This window comes from Mauremys reevesii, linkage group 9 (genome assembly GCF_016161935.1).
Source record: "Mauremys reevesii isolate NIE-2019 linkage group 9, ASM1616193v1, whole genome shotgun sequence".
In the NCBI taxonomy this organism is placed as follows: domain Eukaryota; kingdom Metazoa; phylum Chordata; order Testudines; family Geoemydidae; genus Mauremys; species Mauremys reevesii.
In genome coordinates, this window is record NC_052631.1 from 100,285,359 (window position 1) to 100,299,426 (window position 14,068).

A 14,068-nucleotide genomic window follows, 5' to 3' on the forward strand; every position below is an offset into this window, starting at 1 on the left:
GTAGTGCAACTGCACACATTCAGTAGAGGAGTTATAACTCCAGCCATCCCATTTACTATAACAGGGTTACATATTTTCTGTCTCTCTATAGCCTCCCTTTAATTCTGCTGCTATATTAAATCTGAATATAAAACTAGTTTGTGACATTTCAACAACAGATAATCAACAAGGGGCCCCGCTGTAATTTTGAGAAGTGGGAACTGTAAAATAATCTACTATGGAGAGCAGATTTATTTCATTATATCATCTGTCATTTTGAGGGGTTATTTCAATCTAGCAGCCAAAGCATTAGTCTGGTAACCAAAATGAAACCCTCTGATGGAGCCTTGAAATTTTCCTAGGAAAATAATTGTAGTCCATGACCGTTCTCTTACACTCTCGATTCAATGCAATTCAATTGCATATTTATGCCTCTTGTTAGTCAAACAGGAGAAGATAAGGAGACAAAGAAAACCCAAACCATCCTCCTTGCCACTCTTGTCCAGATGTATTTCTATTAAGTCTCAATGTCTTTGGAAAGAGTCTCCATCAGAATGCAGATGTACTCAGTATAACTATCCATAATTCCTAGGAGTTTTTGGTGGACTCCCATTAAAAGTGAATTTGTATCTTCATATCTCAGGGAAACTAGCAGTATCCATAATAAGAATCTTCATATATAAATGTTAATACTTCAGAGGTTTTCAGATTTCTCACTCTTCGTATTTTTTTAAAGCCTGTGTCTCAACACAGCAGGGATTGCAATACCAGCGGTCGGTCGGCACTAGTTATATCATCATGGGCTATACCAAAGTATACTTCTCTACCTCCATCCATGGACACCATCACCCAAAATAGGTCCCGTTGGCTGAGTGCACCCCGCCCCCCAACTGCCAGTTGTCACTGTGAGCAGAGGTAGGGGTATTCTCACCACTCCTCTTGGCTCTGTTATCACCCAAGCTCATTTCCAGCACCTGTTGTCACTCCTCAGACCAGCTGCCGACATGTGAGAATTAAACTTCCCCCGTGCTAATAAGCATAATCCCCCTGCCAACAGCTACATGAAAGGCAGTGGGATCACAACTACATCAACATAGTTAGGAGCAACTGCCCTACTGCGACAGAAGTTACTTTCTTTTTCATATGCAGTCACTATACTAAAACCTTTGGCATCCTATGTCCTAAGGCAGTGGTTTTCAACCTATGGCCTGCGGATCCCTGGGAGTCCGCAGACTATGTCTAAGGGGTTTGTGAAAGGTTGTCATTACCATAGAACAGTGACCCCTAGGGGGCCACAGACTATGTCTAAGATTTCCAAAGGAGTCCTGCACCTCCATTCAAAATTTTTTAGGGATCTGCAAATGAAAAAAGGTTGAAAACCACTGTCCTAAGGAGACCTTTTAAAAAAACTTTACATTAAAAAATGTTTATATAAAGTACTTTAGGTTTCTGCTTACATATTACTTCCCAGGCACAGCGATATAAACCACAGAACCATCGATAAGAGACACAGAAGAGCTCTATGAGGTCATCTAGTCAGTACACATCGATATAGACTTGCACTCTGGAAATTCCTGCAATACCTTTAGAAGCTAACGGAGCAGTAAATTCTCAGTCACCATTTTTCACTCTGCTCCTTTTGAAAAGCAGGTTCCCACTGGTCATTTTTTAAGCTTTGAAAGTTTCCCTTTTGATTGCAATAGCAATAATAGAGCATGGAATGGAAACAAAAACATCTGTCACCTTGACAGTATCCTGGGGGGATTTGCTCCAAAGAAATTAATCTAAAACGACAATTTCCAATTCACTTGGTGGCTTTTCATGAGCCCTACAGAACTCACACTTTTGCAGAGGTAGGACCGTGCTGTCTTCATTTATGCAGTATATAGAGTTTCCATGTGCTTTCTCTGACAATTTTATATAAGTTATTCACTGGCAAACTTTCCATACCCTCGTACGTCTATCACTCAAGCTACAACAAATGTGAATTCAATGCATACACGGGAGTGGGCAAACTACAGCCTGGGGGCCATATCCAGCCTTTCAGACATTTTAATCTGGCCCTTGAGCTCCCACTGGGGAGCGGGGTCTGGGTCTTGCCCCACTCCTCATATGCCGTGGCTCCGCATGGCTCTTGGAAGCAAAGGCATGTCCCTGCTCCGGCTCCTATGCGTAGGGGCAGCCAAGGTGCTCCACACGTTGCCCCCAACCCAAGTGCCGCCCCCGCAGCTCCCATTGACTGGGAACTGCAGCCAATGGGAGCTGCAGGGACAGTGCCTGTGCACGGGGCAGCGTACAGAGCTGCCTGGCCGCGCCTCCGCGTAGGAACCAGAGGGGGGACATGCCACTGCTTCTGGGAGCTACTTGAGGTAAGTGCTGCCTGGAGCCCACACTCCTGACTCCCTCCCATGCACCAACTCCCAGCCCTGATCCCCCCTCCCACCCTCTGAACCTCTCAGTCCCAGCCCAGAGCCCCCTCCTGGACCCCCCAACCCCTCATCCCCAGCCCCACCCCAGAGCCCACACCCCCAGCTGGAGCCCCCACCCTTCCCACACACCCCCAGCTGGAGCCCCCTCCTGCACCCTGAACTCCTCATTTCTGGACCCACCCCAGAGCCCACACCCCCAGCTGGAGCCCTCACCCCTCCCGCATCCCAACTTCCAATTTCGTGAGCATTCATGGCCCACCATACAATTCCCATACTCAGATGTGGCCCTCAGGCCAAAAAGTTTGCCCACCCATGGCTTACACAAACACCTACTTGTCATTATGGTGTGGAAATAAAATGAAAAAATCAATCACATGATTATTACAGTTCTATAGTAAAATATAAAATGAATAAACTATTTGTAATGTACATACAATTCAAAACTCTCTGTAGCTTCAAGTGTACTTTACCAAGACCGATCTAGCCAAAAAGGAGAAGTCAAGCTAATTTCTTCTGAAGCTGCAGTGATAAGAGAACTATTTCTATAGTAATACTTACTTTTGAGTCATAAGCCGACTGCTGTATAACTTCAGGGGCCATCCAAAATGGTGTGCCTACAAAGGTATTCCTCTTAATTTGTGTATCCGTCAGCTGCCCAGCAACTCCAAAATCAGCAAGTTTAACATCTCCTTGCTCTGACAACAAGACATTGGCAGCTGGAGGGTGGAGGGAAGGGAAAAGAGGTGAAGTAAAATGTAGTTTATCACACTGCTGCTATTACTTTCAAAGAAATTAAGTTAATATTTAAAGTTTTATGCACCTTTTATATCCCTGTGAATTTTCTTCTCCGAGTGTAGGTAGTCTAGACCTTTCAAGATCTCCTTTAGCATAGTAGCAATCTGGAATTCATCAAATGGACCAGCCCGTAGCTTTAGAGGGAAACATTACAATTAAAACAATACTCCCTATCTTATCCTTAATCCCTGCCTTGTCATGTAGCTACAGTACATTTGAAACATCAACTTTTTTGCTATAAAAAGTTTCTTTAACAGAATGCACAAAATGAAAAGATTCACTGTATGTGTGGATTTAAATTACTGGGTCACAGCTACTGCAGGAGTGGATCCTGGCCGTTTTAGTAATGCTCACAGTAATACTGCTATATAACTTAAGGAATGTTTCAATGGTAAAAGGGTAAACAGTATACAAGACTCTCCCCACCCAGCCATGTACTACGTTGAAAACTGGAGTTAACTGCAAAAGTTCCTGGTTTCTGCAGCACTTATAAACTAGAAATTCTGCACCCCCATCAAAGAAACTGAGGTTTTATCTTTTAAAATTCACTTAACCATGAAAAGCTAATACAAATAGTACACTCTTTGCATTAAGTATTTTGATATCAATTCCATTAATTTGTCCCAATGTTTAATTTGTTGCAATTTTTTTTACATCACCATATTGTAGAAAAAGGTTGTAGAGAGTAAGTGGAGATTTTGCCAGTTGGGAAAGTGAGGGCTGTTTCATGATTTCTGCAGATTCCACAAACAATGCATCCATTTACACCTGGATCACTCTTTTGAAAGATTTCTCAAACCTCCACAATGGCTAAAAGGTTGGGGTTTTTTTTTGAGTTAATAAAGAGCTTAGTTCCAGAGCTCCTGACAATTGTTCAGAGACTTTCACTATGTTTTTTGTTCTAGTTGAGCTATTACCTCAGAATTCCGTAAACAAGTTTAAATAAAGTCATAGAGACAACTTGTAAAAAAGTTAAGCACACGCACACTTTGTAAAGAACATATGGGAAAAAAAAAAAAGATCTATGGTACTACAGAATTTGTCCTCAAATTCCAGAACCTAAGAAGCAGAAGCACTGTGGCTCTATTATCTTACAGGAAAGGGCAGGTCTTCTCAAGTTTGCAGCTGAGGTACCAGCTCTACTGGGGAAACCACACATTACCACACAGAGGGTTGTGCTCTTCTAGCACCTCCTAAGCTGCTTCTTTCATGAATGCTACATCTATCTTAAGAAAAAGGCACTTTGTTTAAATTTAAACTGTTGAAAATAGAAAACCCAACTCAGTTTTACCATTTAATATTAACTGTACTCTGTGTGCACACAACTTTCCCAAGACCCACTCCAAAAGAAACATTTTATGTACTGAAGTGTAATAAATATTCTGCTTTGAAAAAAGGAAGCAAGGATAAATTTTTTCCTAATAAAACCAATTTTAAAAAAAATGATATGGTAAGTTAGGAAACTTTACGCCATTTCTCAGCAGTGAAATAACAAACCTTAATGCAAACTCATTGAGTAGGAAAAGTTGTTTAGCAAACCAGTGCACATATTCACACTTTTAGGAATGTCATACAGCAGGACCAAAACAACATTAACTACCTCCAGAGTCCAAACTTCAGAAGAAGATATACAAATGCACAACGGAATAAACATAAAACCTGACTGCTGGCGTAAAGAACGAGAGTGGATATGAACCCAAAGACAAGCACGAACAGCCAACATCTAAATAATCTTTAGTTAAAGACACATTTTTCTTCACTAGAACACTGCTCTGGAACTGAGATGACAGATTACTTTTTCCAACAGGGACCACACTTTTCAAGTATTATTATGTTCCTCTGCTTAATAAGAAAGAGAGTTTAAGTGCTACTTTAAGAAGCCAACAAGCTGCACTAAATTATAATACTTACAAGATCTAAAGCTGATCCTCCACCCAAGTATTCCATTATTATCCATAACTTTGTGCCCTATAAATAAAGAAATATGGTGAGAGACTAGGCACATAAAATGGTTTGAACGTTGTAAAGAATTATTGTACTATTAACACAGTGTACCTAAATAACAGACCCCTTCCCAAATGCAACAGTCCCAGTAACTATAAAGTTCTTCTTCATTATATTTGGCAGGAGACACTAACTTGCAGCAGCATTTCCTCCAAGAATGCTCAGGCTACCAAAGACAATTAATTTTATTTCTATTTCTAGAGCACAACAACAACTTTTCATATTTTATATCTACGATGCTATTAGTTGAAGCAATGTGGTTTAATAAACAGGAAAATACTTTTAAAAATCTTTTTCAGCACCACCAGAATTAGGCTAAAATATCCACTTCTTTTCAGTTCTAGGTTTTTGCGCTTAATTTTTTGTTATAAAAATTAATAACATGACAATAAAAAGACCACACACTTGAATGAAATGTATTGACATATATCACTTGAGTCAAAACCCACATAATGAATTGTAAGGAATTACAGAAGGTTGAGTATTTTTGCGACTCTGACATGGTTACTGTCGTTCAAATTAGATTCAGTGTGTTTGTGTATACATTCAGTCAGTACGCTATACTAAAAATCCCTTTTGAGTGCTATATTCTGCATGACTCTCAAAAACCCCTTCCACAGAAGTTGAGAGATTGAACATGCCCTTGGAGATACTTGTAAACAGCAACAAGAAGTGGATGTAGCTGCCAGATGCAGGTACACCAATAAGCCATAGACTACACTGTTGCTTCAGATGGATCCAGTCATCTATAAAGCAAATCAGAAACTAAATCTTCTGTGCTCCAATGTAAGTGGTCAGGTTTGGCAACAAATGAGATATTTTAATCCTCAGCAGCTAAGAATTATTGGTGCCATTTGAAATAGGCTCACCCGAAACAATTTTCTTGTGCATTACTTGGCTATTGCTGCATGGCTCATGTGCACTCTGCTGTAGAAAAGAGCCTTCAACCAGACAGAACACCAGTAGTTAAATAATGTACCTAAACTCTTTGAAGAAGAGCTTGTCTCTTCCTACATGTTTATATGGTGCCTAGCACATCTGAGACATTCCCACAGTGAAGTCATTCTGGCACTGTGAAAGTGGCTCTACTACTGTAATGCAAAGCAGTCCTACATAATGTGGTACAGGAGAAGACTAATCCTGGACTTTAGAACAAAGCAAATAATTGTTGTCTACGTACAGTTCAAGATAAAAGTCCATTCAGAGGTCAGATATAATAATATTAAGATGCACCTTTCATTTGTGCATTCTTGAGAACTTGCTTCTCAGCAACCGAGCAGACCTCACTAGCACCAGTTGAAGGCCCATTTCATCCTCAACTCCAGTTCATAAATTTAGGTAAAAGCCTAGACATTCTTGGCATTTAATCTGTTGAGATGTCCATGTATTACAGTTCCCGCAATACTGAGTAGTCACTCTGAAGTTCCATGTACAGGAAGTCAGAAGTTCTTAAGACAATCGTTTGTGGATGCTGAGATAGCTCTTAGTCTGTAGTTTCAGAAGATGATTGGTTCATACAGAGCAAGAATCTGATGTCAGATATACTAATATACAATTGCAAACACATTTTATTCCATTTTTTCCTACACTTCCACGAAAAAAGGCTCAAGCGTTAAGACATGAGCAAATTCTATGGGCTGCAGTTCTTGTAAATATTGGGATGGTGAAGAAAGATACCCACTACATTCCGATTAAAAAAACCATTCCATTAGTAAGAAAACAACAAAAGTAAGTCAATTTACAGTATTACAGTATGCTGTGTAAATCTCAAGCAATTCATTTACTAGCACAAGCCCAATACAGTTCCAGCTTATGATATCATTACTTTCAAAAGCCTTTCTATGCTCTGTGTTGGCTTTTCCCTTACTCCATTTCCTGAAAATTGATAAAAATCTAAAGGAAACCCAACAAGCAAATAAAGGTGCAGTTTTTGAATGCACCATGTCCAGTTACTGAACAGGGTACATTTTGTTAAGACATACTGAATTCAAACCTCCCCCCCCCCCCCGCCCCAGCATTTATGAGTCTATTCCAATATTATGAGATCAGCAGGGAAGGGCCTGCTAATTTTAGCACTATTCATAAAGCCCAACTTTGTAAGTTGGGAAAAAACTTGTAACGAACTCAAATTTCAGGCAAACACTGTGGTCTCAAAGATATGTTTGGATGGATTTTACTGTTAGTTGAAAACACTGAATAGTGAAAATGAATAAGTACTGTGTTTTTTAAATAATGTCTCAAAGAAATCGCTACTATACAGTATACCTGAGCATGTTTAATTTTCACCCAGGCATGCGATAATCCTTCTTTCCAGCTATTTTAGGCCAAGAAAATATATAAATATAGAAAGCACATGCATATGCACATGCTGTGGGGCAAGAGGCACGTCCTTGTATGTTCTTGTACTGCATCTAGGACAATGAGGCCTCAATTGTGACTGGAGTCTCTGAGTGCTCCTCTGAGTAGTAAATAATACTACTACAAATTACACCAGTACTAACTGCAGATAACTTAGAGCTGGTCTTAGTCTCGAATAAAAATGAGTAAGTGTTGGCCACGATAGGAACTACAGAATCAAACATTTGATTTCTAGCTTCCAACAGGAGGGCTGGTGGGGAGGAGAAACACCATCAAGCAAATATTTTATAATCATCTAGCTCCAGAGAAGATTTATATCTACAGGGGTCAGACTGAAAATAAGTGGAGGCACTGTCCCAAGCTTCGTCTCTGCGTGTATTGCTAAGAAGATGCTACATGCAGACTTGTAGCTCTTATAGGACTATTATCCCTCTTTCTTGCAGGCTTTGATTAGAAGTGATAGTTTATAATTTTGACATTTGAATGATCAGGCTTCAGGAAAAGCCTCACTGAGATGACAGACACCTCTCAGCTGTCTTCCTCTCAGGCAGCCTTCACTGCATTGCTTTACACTGTCCACTTTGGAAGGTTCTCGCTACAATCATAAGTGCCTGAATCTCTCTCTTTTTTTTTTTTTTTAACAACACAATGAAAGCTTAGATCTGCAGCCACCAGGGTAAAGTACTGGTTCCCAGACAAATCCAATCCCTGTAATCTACTCTACACCATCCTATAAAGGGCTAAAATTACATTACAAATTTAAAACTTATTACATGTAAAAACTTTGTTAATACAGCTGGGAGGCTGCACAATTAAGCATTCACGGATCAGAAAGTCGTTGTGGAAGTGCACAACTTTTACTCTGCTTCTTCATTACAATGCAGTATTTGAGTAAATGATCTTAAGTCATCCTAGATACATTAGAGACAGACTAACGATCTCGCTCATCATAGTTAGAGACTAGTTCAAACTTTCAAAGGACAATGAGGGCACCACTAAAAGTTTAATAAAAACAACTAGGATTTCAAATTGTTATGGTTAACTCAAAAGCAACTAGAAGTTTTTCTCCATGTTTCAAGGAAAATTAATGAGTAACCATTCAGATGAAGACAACTGTTTCTACTTCAAAAATTTTGGGTTGTTTAAGGGTCTGGCTCCTTTGTCAAATGTCTAGAAACTGGATTCAATTTCACCTCGAGTCACTCAGGAAGCAGATCTTATCTTGTACTCATAGTTTTAAAGACTAAAATGTCTAATAGTTAGACAAGTTTAAAAACAAGACAAGACGTACTCCTGGTGGTCATCTGTCCATACTTTCAGTTTGCTATGCAAGCTGTAGACCTTGTGCAGCCTGTTCACTCAATATAAGAGGAGCTTATAGAAAGAGTGTACATAGCCCAGCAAAAGTTTAAAATACAGTAAGTCAAATCGTATGAATACAGACACCCATTTTTGTTTCAGTTTCTGCTTTGCAGCAGGAAGAGTCTGGAAAAACGAAATTGCAGCTAGCAAGATAAAACCAGCAGCGCAGTCAGAGGCTGGGCCACTCCCTTCCTGCCAGTCACAAGTCTGGTTCTGCCTCCCGAGCTGCGGAAAAAACTCACTGTAAAGGATCCAGTGCAGAAGAGAAGATGCCTGTTTCGAAAACCTTAAAATCTAAGTACATGGAGGATGAGAGGCAAGAAGGATTAAAAAAAAAAAATCCCCAATAGTTAGGTTTATTATAAAGCAATCACACAAGGTTGCAGGACAGAGGCAAAATTCTGTGTTCTCTGAGAAAAAGGGAACTCATCTGCAATTAGTTCTCTCACCATTAATCCCAGTTGCCTAGACTCAATTCCCCTTTTTCTATAGGAATGGAAGTGACAGCTAGCCCATGAAGTGTTAGGGCCCTTGCTTATGTCATTTGCAACATTTTTCGAATAGCATCTAGGGACCAAGACTTGGTCTGTATTACTGAACTAAGCTGAACTAGTTAAAGTGTGAATTAAGCCAGTTTAAATGAATCTACATTAGGAGTGTTCACTGAAGTTTTAAAAACCACTTCAATTTCATTGGGGCAAGCTTTTTAATATAGACAAACCCCAACATTCAAGGGACTTCTAATGTTAGCAGTTTTCACCTTTAGGAAGGAAAAACACATTTAAAAATAGAAATCAGTTTAGATTACCATCTGTTTCATAGGCATGACTTGAAGGAAGGCGGATTGGCTAGAAAGGCCCTACCCTCTATGGTTCTACTGGACACCCACGTGTTCAGAACCTTCACCAATCAGAGACTGGATACACTACGGCATTATTCTATTCTCTTTATTAGGGAACTCAAATAATGGTCAATTTAGTCTTTTTTTCCCCTGGATTTAGAAGAAAACAGCAAGTGGGAGGGTAAGGGGAATTCAATCTTCTAGTTTAGTAAGAAAAAGAATATAGTGCTAAAGCTTAAGATCCAAAATAAAACTTCTGTTTCCAGGATTATTTCTGCTGATCTCTAAATACAAAATGAATACAAATTTTCATCAAACACAGATTCTTGTGATAACATTATTTCAACGCTTTGGGTGAAATCCTTGCCTCATTGGCTTCCATGATGCCAGTGTATCACCCTTGCTGCAACAAGAGGTGTTAAAACATATTCACATTGCTTTAAGGTTTGTTTAGACCTTTACATAAAAAAATCCTTTTTAGTTTACAATCACAAGCATTTTACTATGTCTCATAGTTTCCCGGCATAGCTATCTAAAGCATCAGAAAAGCACAATCTCACTAAGGTTTTTCTGGCCCAACAGCCATTTTTGGAATAAGACGATCTGTGGCAGATACCAAGTCATTTAAAAAGATCAGTATGAAAGTTCCATTTCTTTCTAAAAACGCCTATAATTACTAAAACTAAAAAGTAGCAAAAATGTTTAATCCATTTGGCAACACTGTGCCCACTCTATGCCACTGCTTCCTTGGCTAGTCAGTAACTTTCTTTCTCCCGCTAAAAAGATCCCTGTAATTAGTAGCTGGGGGACTAACAAAACCCTTAATTTTTTTTTCTAAACCAAGACATCATTTAAGGGGTCCTATGAAGGGTTTTTCTTCTGAAATGTGTTAATTTTAAACAAAAATTGTATTGACAGAGTCCCTTTAAGGTCTCTCTCACACATCTATAGATGTATTTACTCATCTAACTGCAGGGAGCAGTCAGCCCATGAAGCCACTGATCATGCTATTCAAGCTGGATGAGAAAAATCTTTGTTGACCTCATTCTTAAAGGAATTTCTCAAGAAGGAGCTAGACATTAACCAAACTACAAAAAACCCTCCAGACAATATACAGAAGTTTATTTTTTCCTGAAGAGAATTTAGTAAGTCTGAAAAGCAGCTATTACGCTAGGATTAATCTTTAAAGACTTCAGAATTTACTGAGTCATTATAGTAATGGAAAACTGAAGGCACTCATGCTGGAAAGGAAAATATTGCTGCAATAGTAGTTCTGTATTTGCCAGCAATTTTTGGAATAAAAATATTAAGCTAATTCCAGCCAAAAGTTTACAACTGCTAGAGCATTGAGGGAAGATTCCCCCCTTTATACTACTGTGTGAAAAGAGCAAGATACTAACGTGTGAAAGACTTGAGTAACAATGTTTAAGACAAGTTTGAGTTAGACCCTTCAAGGCTACTTCGACAGTGTGTGTTTACATTTAAAAAAAAAAATCTCATGAAGTATCAATCATATTTAGCTTTCCCAGATCTGGGGTATGTTTTTCCCCTAATAACTACTTTTTTAAAAAAAAATAGCATTAGTACAAAAAGATACATCTCTCCAAACTCAATGTATATTCATGGCTTACAAAACTAACTTTTTTTTTTTAAGTAAATTATTTCTATGTTTAGAGTTTGTGAAAACTATGCACCATGGAGAAATCTGACAAAGGACTCAAAAGTAGAGTATTTTCACAAGCACACTTATCTTTATCTGTTTGCTCTTCAGGGCAAACATCTGGCCTTCTGGGTGCCTAAAACTCAGAAGACTAAGTATGGCAGATTCACGGCTGGATGACACTCAAGACATAGGTAAGCATGGGGAAATAAGGAACTGGGGGCAGATTGCTACACCAGTACCCATAAAATTGCTCTAATGGGGGCTTTCCCGGCTGGATTCACAGCCAGTTGGGGAAGAACCTGCTGCTGCTAAGACAATAGAGCATGAGTAGGCAAGCTCGGAGGCTTATTGCCATACACCAGTAACTACACCTTTAAGAACAAGGCAGCTGAAGACAACCATCACTGACCTTGTGTATCCACTTCTGATGGGGGAAACAAGCCCATGGAATAGGGAACAGCCAAGGAAACAATAAAGCCTCCATAGCTTTATCTTTGGGTCAAACCGAGCATCAGCTCCTTGGCGTACACGATTTTTAAAAGCCATAGGCATTCAGTAGGTATGTTAGATTAGGATGTTTTGGCAATTTAAACCAAAAGAAATACCCTGAACACTACATAAGAACTAGTTCTCCAAGTAACCTGCTCCTATATTAACGCTCTTAAAGAGACAGAGCTCATACAATAATGCAACATCTTGAAGAAACCCCTCTGATACTTGAAGAAACCAGTTACTGTCTTTGGAACAATCTGAATTTCAAGAATGCCCTAAACATAGAGTCTGAGCTAACCTGCTGGCTTTACTAAAAAGAGCACTCCTTTAGAATGCTGCCAATGGCTTCAGTCTTAAAAATGACCTTGGTAACATTAAAAACAAACAATCACATTGCTGCCTAAAAATTTTGTACCTATTATAGGTCACTAAGTAACATTTAGTCAAACTAAAAACTAAGCAGAAGAGAGATTTCTCTAACTTTCCTCTAGTTTGTTTATTTTGTGCATTTGACGGCACTTTGTGTATAGACAGTTCTGCTGTTTTATAATGGTCACTTCCTGTCTCACGCACTAGCTGAAAACAGCACCCACGCACTACTCATGTACACACGCTTCCTAAAACCTTGGCTAGTATTTACCTGTAACAGCAGAGCTTCTGGAGCATCAAAGTTTTGCCTATGAGGGCATCTTTTCTTCCCGAGCACCAGACCAAATGAACAAGTGGCTTGGGGACAGAAGGAACACAACTGAGAGCCCCCCTACAGGGCCATGGAACGTGAGACCCCTATATGGGGCAAAGAATCCCAGAGGCCAAGTGCAATAGTAGGAGCAGGAGAGATCCTCTGCCCAGCTTCCTTCACAGGAGCCAGAATCCTGGCCTGGGTGACATAGTAGAGATCTTCTGTCTCAAAGCCAACTCCTGCAGCAAGAGCAGCCAGGTAGAGAGACAAGTATTGGGGGGATGAAGGGGGACAGGCAGGAGCATCACTCACTGGGAGATACAGAGGAAGTGGGAAGAACCACAAGTTTCAATGTTGTGGTGCTGCCTGCCAAGGTCAATGAAAGGGAAGACAGCTGTAGACAACCCAGAGTTGTTGGGGGTGGGGGGGAGCCCACAAGCCCCAGCACATTTTTTTTTAAACTGTTGGAATGTCCCAGAGCCAAAGACCCTTCAAAAAACCTTAGCAGCAGCATCAGAAAACCTGAATAAAAGCACTGAAAGAAGATCCACAGCATAATACTGATAAGGTGCTCTAGCCACTGCCAAAAAACTTATTAGTCTTTTTTCCAAAAAAATTCAAGTTGACAGGACAGTGCTCCTTTAACTTTGAGTTTTCTTAAATTGCAGCTTTCAAAACAATTAAAAGACAGGATAAGACTTTCCCAGTGAACTTGGAGCAACGGTATACATTACCTTTAAATATGATCCATAGTATTTTGTTACATAAGGACTATCACACTGACTTAAGACAGTTATCTCTTGCTGTATGTCCTCTATTTCATCTTCTGCTTCTTCAAGGTCTATGATTTTTATAGCAACCACTTGCTGCGTTCGATTATCAATTCCTTTAAAGACTTCACCAAATGAGCCTTTTCCAATGCGTTCTAATTTTGTGAACAGTTCTTCTGGGTCTGCTCTATAGTTCTATAAAAAAAAGAAAGGAAAGGAAAGATTGTAAACAAGTTGTTTTACTTACTACCAAAGACTAACCCTCCTCATTCCCCAAAAAGCTGATCATCCACATTCCCCCGCACTAGCATTGGTAGTTATGTGGTAATGCTATGCATTAATACATTGTTATCAGAAAATAAAGCTTAACTTCTGTTCACCTACTAGTTACAGTATATCTTGTGCATTAAAGGCAAGGGCCTAATCATCTGCTCCTATAAGCAACAGACAGGAAGGAGCCAGCCAGGCAGGAAAATTATCCTCTGAGTTTCCCCACAAAGCATCCCCTAAAGTGAAAGGAAGTGTTGGCACTATGTGAATTTCCAACTGTGTAGTCATGCAACAGGCTGGGGGAAAAGTCTAGAAGTTCAGGGCAAGTAGAAGTGCTATCATCAATATCTGGGAAAATAAAAAGGGAACTGTCTTCAGGACAGTCTACCACTGCAATGAACTTAAACAAGATCCTGCCAATAT

General features: G+C 39.7%; 1 protein-coding gene across 3 annotated transcripts in view; it reads right to left on the minus strand.

The window, feature by feature from the left end:
- STK26 (serine/threonine kinase 26) overlaps positions 1-14,068 on the minus strand; it is a 52,881-nt gene that overhangs the window by 6,853 nt on the left and 31,960 nt on the right. For all 3 annotated transcript variants that reach the window (XM_039487975.1, XM_039487974.1, XM_039487976.1), the window contains 4 exons: positions 13,340-13,570; positions 5,115-5,171; positions 3,229-3,337; positions 2,967-3,124 (listed from right to left, as the gene is read on the minus strand). In XM_039487975.1, the coding sequence (XP_039343909.1) occupies positions 2,967-3,124; positions 3,229-3,337; positions 5,115-5,171; positions 13,340-13,570 (555 nt within the window). The remainder of the gene's footprint in view (positions 1-2,966; positions 3,125-3,228; positions 3,338-5,114; positions 5,172-13,339; positions 13,571-14,068) is intronic.